This window comes from Misgurnus anguillicaudatus, chromosome 1, assembly GCF_027580225.2.
Source record: "Misgurnus anguillicaudatus chromosome 1, ASM2758022v2, whole genome shotgun sequence".
NCBI lineage: Eukaryota > Metazoa > Chordata > Actinopteri > Cypriniformes > Cobitidae > Misgurnus > Misgurnus anguillicaudatus.
Genome location: NC_073337.2, coordinates 10,314,777 through 10,336,651, shown reverse-complemented (window position 1 = coordinate 10,336,651; position 21,875 = coordinate 10,314,777). Strand labels below are relative to the sequence as shown.

General features: G+C 39.5%; 1 protein-coding gene and 1 long non-coding RNA gene across 4 annotated transcripts in view; one reads left to right on the top strand and one right to left on the bottom strand.

Moving 5' to 3' along the window:
- Positions 1–16,728, bottom strand: part of LOC129432062 (uncharacterized) — a 139,267-nt gene extending 122,539 nt beyond the window's left edge. Inside the window, exons 1-3 of one of the 2 annotated variants that reach the window (XR_008639996.2) lie at positions 16,611–16,728; positions 3,300–3,397; positions 2,872–3,031 (exon numbers count right to left, since the gene is read on the bottom strand). This is a non-coding gene — a long non-coding RNA (uncharacterized lncRNA). Of the gene's footprint in view, positions 1–2,871; positions 3,032–3,299; positions 3,398–9,329; positions 9,565–16,610 lie in introns of those variants that run through there. The other variant, XR_012368339.1, reaches the window with a different exon arrangement.
- The window catches only part of chrm2a (cholinergic receptor, muscarinic 2a), a 99,101-nt gene extending 77,713 nt beyond the window's left edge, over positions 1–21,388 (top strand). For both annotated transcript variants that reach the window (XM_055190262.2, XM_055190261.2), the window contains exon 2: positions 17,095–21,388. In XM_055190262.2, the coding sequence (XP_055046237.2) occupies positions 17,157–18,641 (1,485 nt within the window). In that variant the 5' untranslated portion in view covers positions 17,095–17,156 and the 3' untranslated portion in view covers positions 18,642–21,388. The remainder of the gene's footprint in view (positions 1–17,094) is intronic.
- The last annotated feature ends 487 nt before the right edge of the window (positions 21,389–21,875 follow it).

The window sequence follows — 21,875 nt, the reverse complement described above, 5'->3', positions numbered from 1 at the left end:
CATGTAGTTTTCTGCATTTTATTAATAAATCACAGCGCAGCTAACGGTCTCAAATTGTGTGATAGTTGCATATTTTAGAGATTTATTCAAACTGCTGATTCTGCAGGGCTTACAATGTATTTACTGACAACGCGCACGCGCGCGCACACACACAGAGAGAGAGAAATGCATTGAAATGACAGAAAGTCCATTGACATTATGCTTAAAATAACCCAGAATATTCCTTTAAGACCATAAAACTCAAAGCAGAGGTGATGGAAACAGCCAAGTTTAATAACATTGCACTCTCGACCGCGTTTTTGTTCTTCTCCCAACTGGGATGCTGAGAATTATGCAAACGAGAGGATGTGCAAATGTGAGGTATTTAATATACAGTATGCATAATTGATGAGGGCAGAGGAGAGAGAGGCATCGGCGGGCGAGCAGGGAATAATTGAGGTACGGTTTGTGAACAGCCGGAAACTTCTTTGAATGCGATTTGATGAACAAAAAGATTTTCAAGGCTGACTTTCATACGCGGGGAATATGGATGGAGACAGATGCATTAGAGGGATCCCGGGAGCCAGAGAGCAGCACAAAGAGCAACGGCAGCCTATTAATTTATTACGGCTGACTCATTACGGACCTGCCCGCTCACATTTACGCTCGGCCGTGTCTGACACGGGCCTGGCGCGAAAGGTTAAGCCACTTGAAATGTGACGTGTCCCGTAAGCGTGTGTGAGATGAGCCGGATACGGTATCAGGTTAGTAGCGGATCAAGTGTGTGCTGTATGATGGCTACAGGTCATGCATACAATGATGGGCTCAAAACTCCATTCCATAGATTAACTGTCATCAGACTGAGATGATCCGCGGCTCTCCGACGGATCTTACGTGGATGTCAGGCTGTCTGTACTTGACTGCAGACAAAAGCACCTTTAACTTGATAACCTGCGCGAGGGCGTGGATGTACTGAAGAGCTATTTATTTACATAATTTAAATTACTGTTAGTTTAAATGTACTTACATTAAACAACTATACATCATTAAAAAGTGTTTTGATTTAAGATTTAGTTTTTGACCTTTATTTTAATCTGAGAATCCTAGTAACAGTAATTTCTTCATTTTTGTCAGACGTTATGAAAATGAAAAACGGTACATACCTTTAATTTGAAATATAACCCTCAGCCGCACTCATTGATAAAAATACTCCTCCGTGATCGTCATGAAAGCACTCGATAAAACAACATCCATCGGGGCTTTTAATTCAAAGTATGCATATTTGGAGAAATATTACTTCAATTTTATATGTTTACTTCAAATTTCTGCAGGGGGGGTAATATTTCACCCATTTTTATTCCAAAAATGGCGAGCAAGTTTGAGTCTGCAGTCATTCACACTCAGTTTGTTTCATTCATACGTGAAGCCGGAGGGCGCTAAAGTCTGAAAGTGTCAATATGAAACTTTCATAAAAAGAATAAGACGTCAGAGCTGCCTGCAGCTGTCAGTCAGACGTGAACTTGAACAGTGAACTGCAACGAGCGATCGCTGTTTTTATAATAACATTGCAAATAAAGATGTTTTGATGTTTTAAAACCATGGAGACAATAAACACGATTAAGATTATATATGGTTTGTCTGTATTTTTAACGCTATGTCTGGTATTTTCATAACAGTACTATATATTATAATGCTATGCTAAGCTAACAGCATAAATAGCATAAAATTGTTTATTTTCGGTCTTATTTTATGATCCAAAGCCACATCAGATCACGCATGATTGTTTAAGCACTCGACTTTTGATGTTATAAAGTGAGTTTTATTATAAATGCTTTTATTTGTAGTGTTTTGATGGTATGCTAAGCTAACGTACTAGCTGTTCTGTAAACATCTGCTGTCTGGAGATATGAGATATATGTTTCTAGGAATAATTTCGACTGGTAAAGCTTCTTTAAGGTAAGTTTCTTTTTGTAAGAAAGGAATTTAATAAAAAGAAAGTGAATTGAGACAAAAGGAGGAAATAAAACACTAAATAGAATGTATGAGTAATTATTAATAATAATAATAAAATAAACATTTAGACAGCCATATCCAGGATTAAAAGTTGTTAATGACTCATCCAGATGCTTATTTAATGAGTCTGTTTAAAACCCGGAGCAATAGGACAATAAACTGAAAGGATGTTGTGAGATATAAATAAACAAACATTAGCTTAGCATTTTTGCTGTTTTCTCTAAATAAATTTACATGACATGGGTCTAAAAAACATTTAATAAAATACAGAGTTTTAGAGGTATCATCTTCAGATTTAAAACAGAACATGGTCAGACCTGTGGCTTTATCTGCAGAGCATTTCTAGATTGCTCCAAGGCCATTTTCATTTAGTTTTTCATAACAATATTTCATAAATGTTTGGTGGAGTTAATAAACAAGTATAATTTAAGCTCTCTATAACAACTTTTTTCATTATGACAGTAACTAATGTTCACCTCTTAATAAACTTCCAAGTGTCTGCTTTCAAATGAGACCAAACTTATGCTTTTAGTGCAAAGACTTCATAAACTGTATCTATTTTAGTTTAGCTATGACATTTTTTGTGGGGGGGTTCAGAAAACAAAAAAAGGTTAACAGGTTAAGATTATACGAACATTAAATCTTAAAAATCTCCTCTTCTGGTTCTGAGAGAAACTGTTTTAGTGGATAAAATACAAGCTGATAAATGAAAGGTAGCAGGTTCATGTCCCAAAGGTCACCCACAAACTATCATCACCTACCCATCCATTACTCCATGGCAATTGTTGGTGTGACAAAGTACTCTTTCAATGATATAGGACTCAGTTTCAACAATTGTGATTTCCTCTGTCTCTCATTTACTGTAAAATGTAAACGCACCTTTTGGTATCCCAATTCGTCAGTGGCTTCTGCGACTATAAACTCAGGACCCCATGAGCAATTGTGACAGATGCATTTACAGTGGAAATCCTCAGAAATCTCATTGAAGCCGTTTAGCACTGAATCCATCTGGCTCTACACCTGATGTCACGTGTTTATACTGTGAGATGAGAGAGATGGAGAAACAGAGAGAAAGAGAATAAGAGGTCAGTGAAAATAATGAAAAGGAACAACTCCTGAAAGCAAATGCTTTATCTCTTTCTGCTTTTCTTTTTCCCATTTTCTCTATCGCTCCCAATCTTAATGAGTACCACAGTACTCCATCCTACAGCGACACACACACTGTACAAGTCGAGACGAGGCGCAGAAAACACAACTCAGCAACCACACCAATGACTAGACAAGTCCACACACACGCATGCACGGACTTCTTGTCGTTCTTTCTCAAGGGCATCAATGATTTTCTTCCTTCTCTTTATCCCTTGACCTGGTCCTTCATGAGTAACTGGTGCGCTTGTGTGGCTCTCTGTGAAGAATAAAAAAGTGTAAAAGGCACACTGTAGAACAGAAAAAAACATAATGTATGAAATCTCCTTAACATTCTCCTATTCTCCAAATAGCAGTGAGAGCAGACTTGGAATCCAAATTTACCCCAATTACTTTTTGCATGAACATACAGGTCTTAACTGTGCACATTACCCCACAATAAAAAAAAATTCTCAAAATGTAATAATTTGCTCTGCAGATCGGTATTGGCCGATAACAGCATTAAATAACTCGATCGATAGTCCCTAAATTCAGGGTTTCCCGCAGCACTTTGGAGTTCGGGCGGCCCACCTAAGATGGGAAACCCTATCACATTAACTAAGTCGTCCAAAAAAAAAAAAAAAAACGCTGCACAAAAGGCTGTCAGGTACATCTCGGAGAATAGCGCGGACGCATTTCACACGATAAAGACATGACATGTCTGGAGGATAGCCAGTTAATAAAAGGCGTGTCCGTGAAAACTGTAAGTGGACTTATGTTTTGGGTTTATTCAAGCCTGTTATTGTATTAGTCTATAGTTCTTGCAAATTTAAAGTAAGTTAGCTGGTGATTTTGTTGTTTGAGCAACCTGCTAGCTAGGTTTCACGTGCCTGTTGATTAGATATAATTAGCCTTTCGCCGAGCCCCGCCCCCCTTAGTTACTGTTGCTACTTCCGACAAACAAATGACCAGCGCGACAGATTGCCATGGCGGAAAGCGATATACCCGTGCGTGTCAGTGATATTTTTTGGCGCAATACCGCCGCGATTTCCTCCAGATCGAGGCAAAAGGGGTTACAGTATGCAGTGGAGGGATATATTCAAAATATAAAAATATGCAATGAAGGGGACACGACTACTATCGAGGCTAATGCTTACCGGTCTCACGCAAGAAATGAAGAACCACATGACCTGTAACTCAAATGCAACCAGCACAGCCTTGTGGACCAGTCATGCTCTTGCACTGCCGAGTAAGTTATCTTTCATATGGTATAGTCTATTAATGTCTATTGCGAGTAGCTATTTTGTTAAAATACAAGGGTATGTTGGCTAGCTAAACCTACATGTGTTTCAAAGCCATTCAAAGCTAACTAACATTTCTCTGTCTGTTGTTTTGAGGATAGCCGTTTTGAGAATCATAATGTTTTATTTATGGTGATAGATTTCACAAATAGGAAATTGTTTTGTCTTAAAAGTTGCAGGACAGATAATATAATAAATAAAACTTATAATATAATAAAATTGCACAGCATTTACGGGATTGGGAAACTTAGGGGGTAGGTTTTCCGTTCATAAAATGCTACATGAAAGATAAAACAAATTATCTAAAGTTGATTGTTAAGGGGGCTATGTTCGACTTTGTCGTAAACTGACGAAAAATAAAGTTGGGGAGCTCAAAGTCCCAACACAACAGCAGCTAACGTAGCTAGCGTTAGCTAACATGTTAACTAATGTTGGCAAAATAACTCATTAAATTTAGCATAGAGAGTAGGTTAACATTCTGGCAATTATATTCATGGTAATCATAACTTTGGTCCAATTTGTGTTCTTGCCCCTAGTTAGTAGATCTAGACCACACTGTAACTAGTTAGCTGTAAGCCTTACCTTTGTGCAGACGTATTTATGCTTCGTAAATGTTCAACACATTTAACTGAATGGGGCAGTCCACAATGTTTTATCCATTGAATGGGGCAGTCCACACTGTTTTAGCCATTGTATGCACCGCTCACAAACGCTGCGGGCGTGAATGTTTCTCGGAGGTGCTCGCATAGTAACGGTTGCTGTGATGTGTGATTGGACAATGGCCGTTTTGGGGGAGGGGCCGGCGTAAGGTCAATTGTTGAGCGTTCTTGCTCACGTTATTTATGTGCATTATTTACATGCAACATTAGTTACACTCCTTTAAGATAATGTAATTAATAGTATAGGAAATAATCAGTTTTTACAATTTTTGCACTGTCCATCATCGTTCGCCAGACGTTTAACAACATCTTCTTCAGTTTGTGTTTATTAACCCTTTAGTTTCACTTCATCACGCAGCTATTCCCGTTAGAGGATGAAAACATTTAATTCATTAATAATCTAGTATGTGTTCATTTTCTGTCAAAGTTTCTTTAAAATTATGCTTTATTTAAGTGTTTTAAATAAAAATATTTTAATTTCCATCATGACGCATACACCCGTCCCTTTGATTGCCACGCACCCTCACAACCCCACCCACCTTAACTAACAAATTTTCTGCGAGAAACCCTGAAATTTGCTGATCTCATGAACCAATCTTTCTATTTACTTTTGTCATCATAGGGCTCCTGAATGCGGCTACAATTAGAGACATTTTTACGCAGTTTGAGCATTTTTATAACCTGTCGCTCATGTGCAGAGTTTTAAAGTTTTGACAGTTTAAACTTTCATTTTCCTCACAGCTGCTCTTGTCCACGTACATCTGAAGCGCGCACACACAACAGCTTCTCATCAGTTCGTGTGTACAGAGTGATCTCTCTCAAGTCTTAGAGCAGGGTTCCCTAAAATCTTACCCTGGAGGGCCGGAGCACTGCAGAGTTTAGCTCCAACCCTGATCAAACACACCTGAGCAAGCTAATCAAGGTCTTCATGATCACTAAAAAATCACAGGTGGGTAAGTTTAATTAGGGTTAGACCTAAACTCTGGCTGTTTCTCAATATGCGTTCTTCAGCGATCTTGCGTCCTCGCTCTACCTAATCATTACGTATGTACAGAGGCATGTACAGAGAACCCATGAATATACCAGGATGTGTTCTTGATATCGAGGATGCATCGAGTGCAGACTTGCGCGCTGAAATCGCATTACGCCCCAGAAGTCATTGCGGCAAAACAATGGCGGAGGTCAGGTGACCAACCGTTCTTGGAATTGAGAAACAGCCTCTGTAGTGCTCCGGCCCTCCAGGGTAAAATTTGGGAACCCTGTAATAGAGCTACAGTAACCAAATTCAACTCCCAATAAAATCACTCTCTGCTCTTTACTGAAGAACTGTTGTACTTTATACGAATATGTGTATATTTAATTCATACCGTAAAGACTGAAGTGTTTTATTTTCATTACATTTAACATGCATAAGCCTATTAAAAGGCATTAAATTTCTCTTTGCAGAAAAAAATATTTATTGTGCTTATTTATTAAAACAATAATGTAATTATATAACAAAGGGAACATCTGTGGTATTACTTTATCTAGAAAAAAATTAACAGTTACATTCATCAAGAGCATGCATATCAGCTTGAAGAATTTGTATCGGGCATTGGTATCGGCCGATCACGAAGACAACAAATCGGTAATCGCTATCGGCTGCAAAAATCCTGATCGGAGCATCCCTACTGAAAAGTCTTTTCATCAGACACAAAGAGATCTCTTACTTTTTAACAACAGACAGGCACACTTTACCAACCAATCAATTCCCTATGAATGTAATTAAGTCCAGCCCGAGCATTTACAAGGGTTAGTGCTTGAAATATCTTAGAGAAATCCAATCTAGAAAGTCTCTGTATTGCTCTTCTTAATGACTTCTCCAGCCTGACGGTGCCATGCATGTATCTGCAGTCTAGACAGAAAAGCACCGCAGTGAATTTCAAACACACAACCACACTTCTGATTTTCTCAAACACACGAACAGCTCGCAGAATATTCATCATCGGACCCTGACAGAATGACATCCCACTAACAAGCGATGCAATTTAAGCATGTGTTGTGTTCTTAGCATTGCCACAGGGGACAATACAGTGGCCATTAGGATTACCAGTGTTTGTTTACTGTCGGTTTACTGTCAGAGCAGAGCTGGACTTGTGAAGAACGTTGTGATGTTTAAGTCGATCAAGCATTAGCATATGTGCATACAATATGTCTGTGCCATAACAATCTGTTCATACTGGAGGCATTACTGGGACTGTTACTTAAAGTTGCCCGGGTGTTCACAAAAGTTGCTAATGAGTTGGTGAAGTTATAGATTGTGTGAAGCAGAACGAGAATTGGGGCTGTTTAAAGAGATCCTGTATATAACAGGTTGTGGCTATTCTAAGTGACTATCAGACCCTACGGAGAGACAAACACACACACACACACACACACACAGGTCTGGCCTCATTGAGATGCATTATGTGAAGTCTGGCAGAACAGGAAAACCCAACACTAAACAGCTCAATGGCAGGCTGTAATGACTGATACCCATGAGACACACTCCTGATACAATACGCAAACTTCTCACGTACTTCATAATACCAGGATTACTCTAGCAGGTCGGATCCATGTGATAGCGGTTATAAAAAGGAAGGCCATTATGCAGAGAATGGCTGCGAAACGACATCCAATCTCATCGAACGACCTGCACGCAAATGTCTTTTGCCAAGAGGCATTCGAAAGAAGGATTTTCACAAAACAAACCCATATACTTTCATTGTAGGTTTGTAAGTAAAAGCTGTAAACAAGTGTAAAAGACAGATCAGAATTATACAAGGGGGTTCAGTTATTATATTTAGCAAATAACTGTGAATCTGTTCAACAGATACACAGTCTGAATGTGAATGCGCGTGTTAAACATGCATATGTGTGTTCATGCTTAATGAAAAACACTTGACAGGCATGCACACTTATTATTAGTGTAATACAATCAATACAACAATACAAATGGATGCCAAATAAATACAATTTTAAGTTTTATTTCTAATCAGTGTTTTTTATCCTCTTAGCACGTATGTGCATATGTGTGTTAATATTGCATTTGATGTTGTGAGCAGACATACAGGCTGCCAGATGTTGCCAATACGATATGTTTGTGCGTCCATAATGGGTTCATTCAGGGGCACTGCCAGGGTCTGCGGCATCCCGCTGCACACTATTTCCATCTGCCAAAACTCACAGCTGAGACCTCGCACCACAACCCAGTCCTGCCTGCCTTAACCTGAACATGAGATCATAACATGCTCGCTTACTCGCATACAAACACAACCCATGGCCTGAAACATGCTCTATGTATCGGAATACAAATGCTTTTGGCTTACAATGCAAGTTTGTGTTGTGATGATCTGTTTTGGTGTAGTTATCTGCCACCACAATCTGTTTTCTCCTTTAGGACGGCTAAACAGAAAGAGTTTGTTAAACTGTCGACGTGTTTATAACTAGGCACCTGAATAGCACATCTGGTTGAGCAGCACAGATGTTTGAAGCTAATTCCTCTGCCTCCAGGAGTACTGCGGTTTCTTCACATAGGACTGATACTTTAATAAAAATCTCACACTTTCTATCTTCAGATCTCATTACATTTTGACAGAATGAAGCGCTAAACATTCGAGGGTCTGACAGGGGGCTCTTAATTCCTATGAATGTCTTCAGTAATAATTCAGAGACGTTGACTTTGTTTATCAGCCCGCAGAAGGTCTGGACTGACAGCAGCAGATGGGAAAGTCACACAAACATTACTGCTGTCTGTCAGGAACAATCAGACCGCTGTCTGTGTACACAAACACCGACTTCTCACTACAAATACTCATAATCAGACAGTGTTACCAAATCTTTCCCTAAGTGGAATCTTATTTTCTTTGTCAGCTTTTGTTTGGGGTTAAAGCATCTCTCCTCAGTTTGTCATTAACCTTTCAGGCTGCTAGACACACCTGCTATACACACACACACACACACACACACACATAAACACCTGCCACACACGTGCACACACCTGCTACACACATACACACCAGTTTGAGATCTATAGCAGTCTCCTAATGTATCACATATTACAAATAGGGCTGGGTATCGATTCAGATGTTCCAGATCGATTCGATTTCGATTAAATTTTCGATTCAAGTTCTCGGGTAAATAGCAGTTTACAAGTGGTAATTAATAAAAAGAAATTAAAAGCCACAGCACTATCGTCATCTTCTTGCTTGCGAAATCTAAAATGCTTCATTACCTCTGACTTTTTATATGAAGGTGGCATCAACGTCGAGAAAGCACCTGAAACCGCCATTTTAAGCCCTGAATGAATGAATGACAGGCTCACCTCTCGCTCCTTGGTAACATTGCGCAAGGCAAAAAAGAGGGTGACATCTAGTGAAGAAAACTAGTAATTCGATTAAAGTTAATCTTATGTTCAATGTTTGCGAAAATAAATATAAAAGAAAAAAATCGATTCTGCTCTTTGACAATCGATTTTGAATCAACCACGTTTAAAAAAATGATTAATCGAAAAATCATTTTTTTTGCCCTAATTACAAACAGGGAGAAAAAACTCATGCATCACAAACGCAAAGTCTGATGCTTTTCAGATGTTTCTCCAAAAACAAAGACCCCAGTAATCTCACATTTGTCTCTTATAGTTTTTTAAGAGAGAACAAAGTCGTGACCTAAACCTCCGTAGCTCCACACACAACATTAGCTGCACAGGAAAGAGGAAAACACAGCAGAGGAACTACATCATTAAAATCTCATTGAGGAGTCATTCATCCATTTAGATTGAAATCTTATGCCACTATCTAATCATAGACGGCTGCAGGACGGCATGATGTGACATTCAGTCAACAGAGGAAAGACAAAGACATCCTGTACCAACTAAGACTAAATCAAACAGAAAACACAGATGCCGATCAAAACATCTCTATTAAATACTGACCATGTTACATAAATCTGTGAGAAAACTAAAGCCAGAAAGTCAATACACAGAGCAAACGCTTGGCCAATGTGTTTATAACTAGCATTACCTGAATAATATCTAGTCTACAAGAGTTTCACTTGATATAACTTGAACAGGAATAGCAGCTGAAATGAAAAAGAAAAGAGAAGATACTAAAAACAGCACGCCTGTGGAAACACTGAGAATGCAAATTGTTTCATTAGATAAGTATGCCTCGCCTAAAACTCCCTTACAGGCCGAAGAAAAGGTTTGCTGCTCATTTAACTCATTAAATAATAAAAGTCATGTTGTTTAAAGTAATAAGATTAGCACAGCGTCTTTATGTCTCCGTTCCGATGAGTATCATTGGAAAGAAACACTCAAGTTTTAGTATTTATTATTATTATAAGCACCAGTAAGTCCACTGGGCTTTTATTCCTGGATGTTTGATCAGCAGTGGCCACACCGAAGTGGCTTCCTCTTGAAAACAATCAGAAAACAGTAAGCAAAGGATATAAAAGGGGCAAGAGAACAAGGTAAAAGTTGGAGATCAGATCTTGAAACGTCCCACAGGGCAAAGGCAATTTTCAGCTCTACTGAGCCAGCTCCACAACGGCTGAGTCCAAAAGACTGACAAAACTTATACATAACGCCAAACTCTATTCTTTTATTCAACATACTGCCTCAGTTTAGACTTCATATCAGAGAATGCCATTAGTGGCTGCATCAGGTGAAGCAATACTGAAGGCAGTTTGTCATTATAATACATCAGTCCCCTTAAGAGCCAAATATACAGATGATTGATGAATCCAACGTATCCCATTACAATCGATTACTCAAGCAGGTTTAAGCGTTTCTGACTTCAAATAATGAATGAGATACATTGTGACCCCGCCTGTGAAACCCCGGCTAAAGTCGCGTAATCTAATTGTGAAATTTAGAGCATCAAAGTAGTCATAAAATGACAAAAATATGTATTTGTGATTATTGATGTAAATGACAAATTAAAAACTAAGCCTTCAATATACAATCCTTAAGTTATACAGTATAAAATACAGAAATTTATTATTTTATTGACACTACGCTTCTGCCCAAAAAAATTTACTTGGCTTGCCAATACATTGACATTGATAGTTTCTGTGTTCACTTTAGGCACAGAAACACATGATGGTGATGAGTGAGTGAAAACAGGCCACACTATTAAATTGCACAGGCGACAATCGCAAGGCATAAATATTCCAACTTTTGCCAAGTTCTTATTTTGGTACATTTATTTTTCGTGTCTTTCCAAAATTCCAGGAACAGCTTATATGTTTTGTAGCTCAACTTCTGACAAGATAACCACCATATTTTAAATACATTTTAAAGCAATGTATAATGTACAATGACATGCTTTTTGGACATGTACATCATTTACATAATTTCACAAGACTTTGAGACATTCCTTAAGAATCTCAGCTTTAATGTGGCGTATGACAAATAGACAGGCAAAAATGGTTTAGGTCTTATCTGGCTGACAGGACCTTTGCAGTGAAACTGAGTGAATGCATGTTAACTTCAGCTCCACTAACGTGTGGCGTTCCACAAGGGTCAATTCTTGCCCCCCTTTTGTTTTCAATGCACTTGCTCCCTTTGGGAACAATATTTAGGAAGCATGGTGTCTCGTATCACTTTTATGCCAACTACACACAGATTTATCTGCCACTTAGAAAAGATAAGGGATCAGATATCTCTTCTTTCCTGAACTGCTTAGCTGATATTAGCGACTGAGTGACATTAAATTTTTTTAAATTTAATGAAAATAAAACCGAGATTATATTTTTTGGCTCAGATGGGCAATATGGTACCATACATTCTATTCTTGTCCCCCATTGTCTTTTAACCTGAGGCTTATCGGAAAGATGAAGCCCTTTTTTTCTAATAGAGACTTAGAAACAGTTGCTCATGCTCTCGTATTTTCACGCTTAGATTACTGTAAGATCCCGACTACAGTCAGTTCAGAATGCAGCTGCGAGACTGATAACAGGCACCCGTGATCACATCACTTCTATCTTATCTTCTCTTAAATGGTTGCCAGTCCATCATCGAATTGAATACAAACTTTTACTATTTGTATTTAAGTCTCTGTATGGGCTGACACCAAAGTACTTGGAGACCATGGTGAACCACTATTTCTCTGCCAGGCCCCTGAGATCCTCTGACCAGCTTCTTTTAGTGGTGCCCAGATCCAAACTAAAACTACGAGGAGGTCGGGCTTTCTCAGTAGCTGCTCCAAAGTTATGGAACTCACCACCTCTTGCTATTAGATCTGCCCAGACAATTTCTAGTTTTAAAGGACAAATTCGGTATTTTACACTTAAAGTCCTGCTTTCAGATTGTTTATGAAGAAATAGAACGGTTTTGACTGAAATTTGGACATATGATGCTGGCCCGACAATTTTCGGGTGTTTGTTGTATCACCCCCACCTCTATAATGGCTGCATAGGTGCACTGGAAAAATCCTAAAATGCATTAAACTTTCATTTACAAAGACGTGAAACTCACCGAGTGGTCAGGGGTGCTCACACAAAAATCGCTGCAAAAGATGCTTTAAGTGTAAAATACTGAACTTGTCCTTTAAATCATTGCTAAAAGCTCATCTCCTAAATACAGCTTTTTCTTATGTAATTAAGGTATAGATGTGTATATCTTTAATGTTGTATGTGCAATGTTTTATGTTTTGTATTTGATATTTTATTAGGCCTTGAATTTTAGGTCTATTTTAATGTACAGCACTTTGGACAACTTGGTTGTATTGAAATGTGCTTTATAAATAATAAATAAAAATACAAATGATGGTCCAATTGCGATGCAGAGTTAAATAAGATTGTTTTTAAATTGTATTTTTTCAAGAATAATAAACAATAAACGATAAATACACATTTCATGTATGGCTAAAATAAAAATATGTAATTAAAACTTACCAAAATAGTTCAATCTTATTTCAAATTGACTGTTATTCATCATTGGTCTATTCTGTATATTTAATAGGCATCAGCTTTTAATTGGTATTGGCAGATAAAAGCACATTTTTACACTATTGGACATCGGCCAATTGTTTAAAAACAGACTTTCAGGGGAGATTAAATCCTGGCAATCAAAGAGGGGAAAAACGCATTAGACCTCATATTGTGTGATTATCTTGAATTGGGTAAAAATTATACTCACAGAAATACACACTGCACTTTTGGGATTTTACAACATAATAATTTGAAACAGGAACTATTGGGGGATGTCATTCTAAGTGACTGAATATCGGCACAAAAATTTTGTAACGGTCATTTCTAATATGCTATAGTAATTCGTCGAATTTGTGTCAGTCAATTACGATGCTGCCTTAGATGATAGCTGTCTATGCAGGCAGTGGCAAGGCAGCTCACTTGGTTTTGAAACAGGACTAATGAGTATGTTTATCTGAATGTATTAAGCGTGCAGATAGCCTGCGGCCGGCAGTGATGTGTCGTGTTACTGACTCTTCCCCGTGGACACAATGCGCTTCGTCTGTATTGTTGCTGCTCGTCTCTTCTTAAAACACAGATTGGTGGACATGAGCATTTTTACAGGGATTAGTTTGGCTTAGTGCTGTGGCTAATGCCATGATTAGGGCTTTCTGGCACTGAAGATAAGTGAATTTTCTCTGGTCATTCAGGGGCTGTACTGGAGGAAAGCAGCAAATAAGGCAACGTTTTAATGGAGAAAAGCAGAGTGAACCGCTGCTCGGCAAGACTGATAACCTCTTCCCTCTAATCACCATTACCGGACTCATATCTATTCACATACACAGAGAGAGAACGGGAGAGAGGGAGAATGGCATTAGGTTAATTTTGCCCACGAGCATAAGTACGGGAACAGTTCCTCTGCTCTAATCCTGATTTTAAATACAAAGAGGGAGCCGGCAGTGGCTCTAACATTCCCAATGTGGTTTCTTACATCTTCAGTGCAAACATATCTGAGCACAATGAGGTTAAAGAATCAACTCCAAATTTATACAACTTGTGTGAACTGTCATCCATGATAACATGTACAAAAAATGGCACAACACAACCTTGTTGTTACACAACCCTATAAAAACAATACAACCTATACAACCTAATGTCATTAAATGGTTTGTGGACTTTTATCATGAAACTAGACAAAAAGAAAATAAGACATTTTTAGTTCAATTTAAGTTTATTTAACTACATTTGGGAGGAGCAAAGTCCTGTACTGTACTGTAATCATACCAATCAACGCAAAGACGTCTTTCGCCTCTGTCCTCAGTTTTTGCAGCATCCCTGCTCCCCCCATCGTCCACTCTCAGCTGGTATCCATCCCAGTTAAAGAGGGGGGAGCTCGGAGCCCTCCACTCGGACAGCATGCCAAATATGCTTTATTTAAAGGTGCAGTGTGTCAATTTTAGCAGCATCTAGTGGTGAGGTTGCGAATTGCAACCAACGGCTCAGTCCACTGCTCACCCCTTGCTTTTGAAATGCATAGAGAAGCTATGGTAGCCGCCACCAGAAAAACATGTCATCGTTAGACATAAATATATACACTAGATGTCGCCTTGGGGTTCTAAGCATGCGCCAAAACCGCCGCCATCTTGGAACAGGATTCTTGTCATTGGAAGTAGCTAGGTAACACCTGTACTTCAAATTCATGGATGATGTCGGACTTTTGTGCTGCGTATTGATTTTAGGGCTATTAGCACTATGCATTATAGTTAGAAAAAACTTAAATTTTTTTCTGGACCCAATGCCAAACACACGCCCGACTGCTGGAACGAACCAAAAGAAAACCCAGAAAAACGCATTCATGACGATTTATGGTGATTTTATTTAGGGATGCACCGAATCCAGGATTCGGATTCGGATTCGGCCGAATACTGGGCTTTTTGACGGGGTTCGGGTTCGGCCGAATCCTAGATTTTTTTTCCACCGAACCAAACCCTAGGTTGCGCTACGCTGGTCGACGTCACGCGGCCGTTGATTACACACATCGGGTGCTGACGTGGAGATGAGCTTTTTCTTTCGGTGAGCCTTAGGGGCTGGACACACCAAAACTTTTAAACACGGCTGAAAACGCCTTGAGGACGCCAAATGCCAGCTGTTTTTCAGCCGAGCGCTTGGTCGCAGTGATGCTTCAGCTGTGAGCCGGTTGGTTGCTGTGGTAATGTCCCGCCCCTCCTCCACTGTAATTGGACGGCCGTGTGAAGACTTTGACATTGACGAGCAGAGCTTCTAACTCAAAGTATATAGTTTTCAGCGCGGAGCTGCTTGCTTATTGGAAAAACGAGCGTGTCGCAACGCATCGCTTTTATTAAGTTTTCCAACTTGTCATCCTGACATAATGTACAGTTAAAATTAAATAAAATGAAAAATACACTGCTGTGGACGTTGTTTACTTTATTAATGTGCTTTACTGTGTAAATAGAATAAGGATGCCAGTAGGATTCGGTATTCGGTTTCGGATTCGGCCGAATCTTAAACGGTGGATTCGGGATTCGGCCGAACCTAAAAAATCTGGATTCGGTGCATCCTTAATTTTATTTCCGTTACACCATTGCCTACAATGACGCTGATGCAGGGCTCCGCTGTTTCAAGATGGTGGCTCTATCGTCGGAGACAACTTAGTAAAAAAAGTTTGTCCGTTAAGAGCTTCTGTAGAAACATGGGTTAAAAAATGGCGACTTCCATGTAAGGGGACCCTCTGTGTATGTAGATAAAAACGTCTCATTCTAAGTTAATAAAAACATAACGGTTCATTATAAAAAGGTCTTTATACACACCTGATAATATAGTTTTGTATATTATTTGCATTTCTGTCGAAGAGTCCTTTTAAAAATAACACACTGCACCTTTAATATCTGATTACATGTTAATGGGAACTCGTGAAAGAAAAATTTACCCCAAAATAAAAATTCTGTAATCATTTAATCACCATGTTGTTCTAAACCTATACAAGTTTTTTTATTCTCCTGAATACAAAAAAATATTTAAATACTTGACCACAGCTGACACCCGTGACATCCATAGTAGGAAAAAAACCGTGTGCGTGCAGGGAGGAAACTGTCACAATGCAAAAACTCATGGTAAACTATCTACATTAAATATAATTGCATATTTTTGTTTTTCTATTTCTGGCTAAAGGGAAAGAGACAGAGAGAGCTGCGCGTGCTTCTGAAGCAGAAGTTTAAAAAGCAGACTCTTTAAAGTTCGAGCGTGCTTCAGATTTCCCTTTCGCTTAATTTAACCAGCTTTATAATACACATTGACAACTCTTTACATTTTAATGACTGATACTCCCTCTGAAATAAGACGTACGTGTCGTGTTTTATAACAAGTCATCATAAGTACACTCGCTTTGTTCACAGTAAGATTTTGAATCACATTAAACGGCGCACTGACAAACCTGATGAACCTACTCGATACCAATCAGTTCTTTACAGTCTGACTATAAACTTTTTAAGAAATATTAGTCTGAAAAACCGCACGGAACTTTTGTAAAGTTTGGGAGGGAACAACGAGATTTTTTCGGGTAAAATTTAACAGGTTTTCCACTCACATGAAGTTGAACGTCATCATTATGACGGGTCAAATGTCAGATTTCCCTCTCCAGTAGACTTTGTCATCTGGTTAATGGTTATCCTTGTGTGAGTCAACTGAGTAATTTTTGATAGGAAATCCGGATTATAATATTATCATCGGTTGTTAACGCGTCATTAGTTTAGCGCGCGCTTTCCGCTCTTTCTCCAGGACCGTCCGCAGCGCGCACGCGCTCTAGAGGCAATTTTATGCTTGTTAAAATAATTAAATAAAGACAGTTATGTTTGTATCTGATTAAAATGCATAACGCTGTGCCTTTTATGACATTTCAACGTTATGAAAAATTATAAACTGTTTGTTTTTATTTGTATTAATTATTATCCGCGTAGTTAATTTAAATTACTATCACATAAATGTTTGTCTTTTCACTGAAGCCCATATGTTCATCACTCTTCATCATTTGTTAAATATTAAATCATTGTTTCTTTTTCTCTCTCATGCAGGTGCTTGAAATCATAAGTCCTGCTAATAGGAAACAGATCAGCTGTACCTGTGTCCGGACACCATGGATACAATAAACTTCACCTTCTGGAATGCATCTGAGGGCAACGAGACGACAGAGACAGTGGACGAGAGTCCATATAAGACAGTGGAGGTGGTGTTCATTGTACTGGTGGCCGGCTCACTTAGTCTGGTCACTGTGATTGGGAACATTCTGGTCATGCTCTCCATCAAGGTGAACAGGAGCCTGCAGACCGTCAACAACTACTTCCTGTTTAGCCTGGCCTGTGCTGACCTCATCATTGGCCTTTGCTCTATGAATTTGTATACAGTCTACATTGTGATTGGATACTGGCCACTCGGGCCGGTTGTGTGTGATTTGTGGTTAGCGTTGGACTATGTGGTGAGCAACGCTTCGGTCATGAACCTTTTGATCATCAGCTTTGATCGTTACTTTTGTGTCACCAAGCCGCTAAGCTACCCAGTAAAGAGGACGACCAAAATGGCGGGGATGATGATTGCGGCCGCCTGGGTGTTGTCCTTTATCCTCTGGGCCCCAGCCATCCTGTTCTGGCAGTTTATCGTTGGTGGGCGAACAGTGCCGGAGAAAGAGTGCTACATTCAGTTCTTTTCGAACGCGGCGGTCACGTTCGGCACGGCCATAGCCGCTTTTTACCTACCCGTCATTATTATGATGGTGCTGTACTGGCAGATCTCCCGAGCCAGTAAGAGCCGCGTCAAGAAAGAGAACCGGAAGCCGTCGGGCGCCATCCCTGACGTGGCTTCTCCGAGTCAGACCCGCGAAAACACCACCAACAAACCTACCAACAACAACGTGCCGGCCGAAGAAGCGGATAGAGGTCAGACCCAGATCACAGATGACGCGGCCAACCAACACGACGCCAAACTTCAGAACGGCAAAGCACCGTCTACGGCCAGCGGAGAAGCGGAAGCGGAGGAGGTAGTACACGGAAACTGCGTCCCCGCCGAGGAGAAAGAAAGCTCCAACGATTCCACCTCATGCAGCGGAGCCGTAACGAATCAGAAAGAGGAAGCGGCACCGTCTACAGCCAATGACGGCCAGGCTCCCGTCAGGCACCGCGCCAAGCCTGGAGGTTCCAAACTTACTTGCATCAAGATCATCACCAAATCGCCCAAAGGAGATTGTTACGCCCCATCGAATGCGACGGTGGAAATCGTTCCAGCAATCGAGAGGCAGAACCACGTGGCGAGGAAGATCGTGAAGATGACCAAGCAGCCGCCCAAGAAGAAAAAAGCGCCGCCTTCTCGGGAAAAGAAGGTGACGCGCACCATCATGGCCATCCTGGTGGCGTTTGTGGCTACGTGGACGCCCTACAATGTGATGGTCCTCATTAATACCTTCTGCTCCAGCTGTATTCCCAACACGGTGTGGACCATTGGATACTGGCTCTGTTACATCAACAGCACCATCAACCCCGCCTGCTACGCCCTGTGCAACATCACCTTCAAAAAGACATTCAAACAACTGCTGCTCTGTCAGTATAAAAATATACGCTCCACTCGATGAGCAGCAATGTATGTGTGTGCGTGTGCATGCATGTATTTCTATATTTTCCATGTGTGTTTTGTGAAAAAGGTATGACAAACGAATGATCGTGTGACTGTCCGAAGTCTTGTTCACACCGACATTAAACGGCTGGAAGTCACCGAGTCTCGTAGGTAACTGCGATATGCAGCTGTATAAATCCCACCGTAGTCCGTGCATCATTTACATAAAGCTGAACTCTGCTCAATTTTCCCATCGCTGGTATGTCAGTGTCAATTACCAGCTCTCATTGAAAATGAGTGACTTCCAGCCGCTGCAAATCGCTGTTAGTGTGAACGGCCATTAAAGAGTGAGATTGAAAAGTGTTGGGGTAATGAGTGAATCTACCCCACAACTCTGCAAAATGTCTCCAGACCCGTCATTCACAAAGTTTTACGAATCCCCAGATCCTTGTTTGGTGAATCTCATTACGCTTTCAGTTACCAATAAGGCTGGAATACGCTCAGCTCCATTTAACACAGTTTAAAAATTGGGTTTAAACCCAGTCGACAGATTTTCTTTTGAAACCACTGTAGAAACACAAACGTCTGGGCCTGTGATGTATGTGTGCGTGTGTGTGTGTTCATTGTTTTTTATAGATAATATTATTGTAGCACTTTACACACATAGATGTGATGCATGTCTCAAAAGAAGGAATGAACTGCTCAACTATTTGATTCATTGTTAAAATGACAAATAATTCAGTTGGTCAGATAAGAGTCTGTACTATAATACACAAATAAGGGACACAGGGCTGACTGAAGATCCAAACCAAATGTGTTTGAGCTTCAGTATAAAATCATTACCTGTATATAAGTGTACAGTACATTATGAAGTAGTGTGTTTGTGTTGAGTGTGTGTGTGCTAGCATGCTGAATGATGTCGGAGAGGTTGATTTAAATAGAATATCTTTTAAAGCTCATTTATAGTCATTTCACGTCTCTACTCTGATGTATTTCTGAGTAACACAATATTTTATAAATGTAAGATGAAAAGTATCTGATGCATCACAGAAGAGAGGCATGTGTGAATTAGTACTTAAAAAAAATGTACAAAGACATTTTATTTTGGAATAACGTGCACTAATAAATCCTGCACAATATGAACGATTTTCATTTTGACATTGACTAAAACTTTGGATCAAATGGAGTGTTGCGACAGGTAGTCGGTGCCGTGTGTGTGTGCTCTCTCAGAGATGTGGAGAGGCTCTCGGCTGTGCCCGTATGTTAAAGTGGATGAGTTTTGAGTGCTCGGGGGCTCCGGGGATGCAAATCTAAACCTTTTAAAGTGAGCAGACATGCAGGATAAAGAGGCTCTCACAGACACGCACACATTAGCATCCAGCTCACCTCTGCTTTGCATTTACACAAAACAGTTCACTCGTGGCTGAGCTGAAAAATGAAAACACCAGCCACATACAGAGCGAAAAGTGTGGTGATTTACATCTAATACTCCATAGTTAGCGGCCAAACCGTAAAACACCTCTCAGAGTTCTTATTAAAAGGGCGAACGATTTTTGGCTCATTGTAAATGACATGAGACGCTGAAAACGTATCCTTTTGTGTAGTCTGCGTACACGTGCCGCTCTAATGACCCGATCATACTCTGATCTCTCACTTCATGATCTGCCTGCAGGCGCTTGTGTTTGTTTTGGGAATTTTGCTCCTGTCTCCCAAAGCGGTTTTTGTATGTATGTGTATGCGCATGTGTGTGGGTGTGCGTTTGTGTGATTGATTACCCCGGAAAGGGGTTTAAACTAAATCACAGGTTTTGGCCTTGTGAATTTAAAGGGCTATAAGTATATAAGCTTTCTCATCTCGTCACGAGCCACTGTGTCACCATACGTCAGTTTTGATTCATTAAAATCAGACATACAGAATCCTGCCTGAAGCAGAAGATTATGGGATCAATCAATCAGTTGATCAGAGACGTGCAGCTCAGACATATGACAGTGATGAATGTTGAGGGAATACTGTAGATCTCAAGCCGGGAGATGAGCTTTGATGTCTTGTTTGTTTTGTAGGAGATGTTCTTGTACTTTCCTCGCTTGATGATTACTGTAATTCTGAAACTGAAATCTACAAATGTTCAGAGTCTCATGTGGTTAAAGACACTTACATGTACCGTGGTAACCGTAGTTTTTGCAAAAATACCAAATATGCTACAATTATTTTGTGAAATCATAATGAATAACCATATAACAATAAATATAACCTATTTTTCACTGTCAAAGTGTTAATACCATATTGCCTCTGTTTTACCATAGCAGTTAATATCTTCCCCAGGGTAAATCTGAGCACATCTTTTTTCAGATGTGTGAGATCACTGGAGATGTTTTTCTCCAGTGACAAAGCTCTAGACTTAAAGGTTTTCATTTGCTCTCATTTTAGTCTTATTGTTATCTAATATAAGAAACAACTGAGCAATTACTGTAAAGTGTTCTCATTTGGGATTTTTCTTTCCTTTGTAAATAATTCTTGATATTTTATTGGTTACCAATGTACATGTTTGTAAATGGATGGAGCCTTATTTCTTCTAGCATTATCATATTGTTTTCTTTTAGCTCCAAAACTTTTATTGTAGTATCATTATAGAGGTGATTCAAATAATGTTGTCGCTGCTCTGTGTGTGTGTGTGTGTGTGTGTGTGTGTGTGTGTGTGTGTGTGTGTGTGTGTGTGTGTGTGTGTGTGTGCGCGTGCATGTGTGTGTGTGTGTCAGAGTATAACATGCACAGTGATATTATTCTTTGTTTAAAGTATTACTGCTGTGTGTCCATATTTACATATATTCAAATACAGGACAGTACAAAAGTCTTAGGCCACCATTAGATTTGTTGTTTATGTAATGGTATAATGACCATATATAAATATGGTCTCTTTATTTGAATACAAACAGAAAATGCATGAAATTTTTAACAAAAAGAAAAAAAATGTATTTTTTGTTAGTGTGTTTATTGTGATCTCTCCTTACACTTGAGCGATAACCAGCAGGATCTCTTAAACCGAAATGAAATGAAATCCTTATTTCTATTTCTAATCGAATGATGCGATTAAGCACTTCAGTCTCCTCAAAAAAAGTTCAAGATGTGTTTAGTGCCAAGAGAGGTCGCATGAAATACAGACTTTTACCTGATGACATTTCTTTGTTCTGAATATTGTTTTTTACATTTCATGTACATGTTTCCTGTATTTTCTGTTTGTATCTTAAAAAATAAA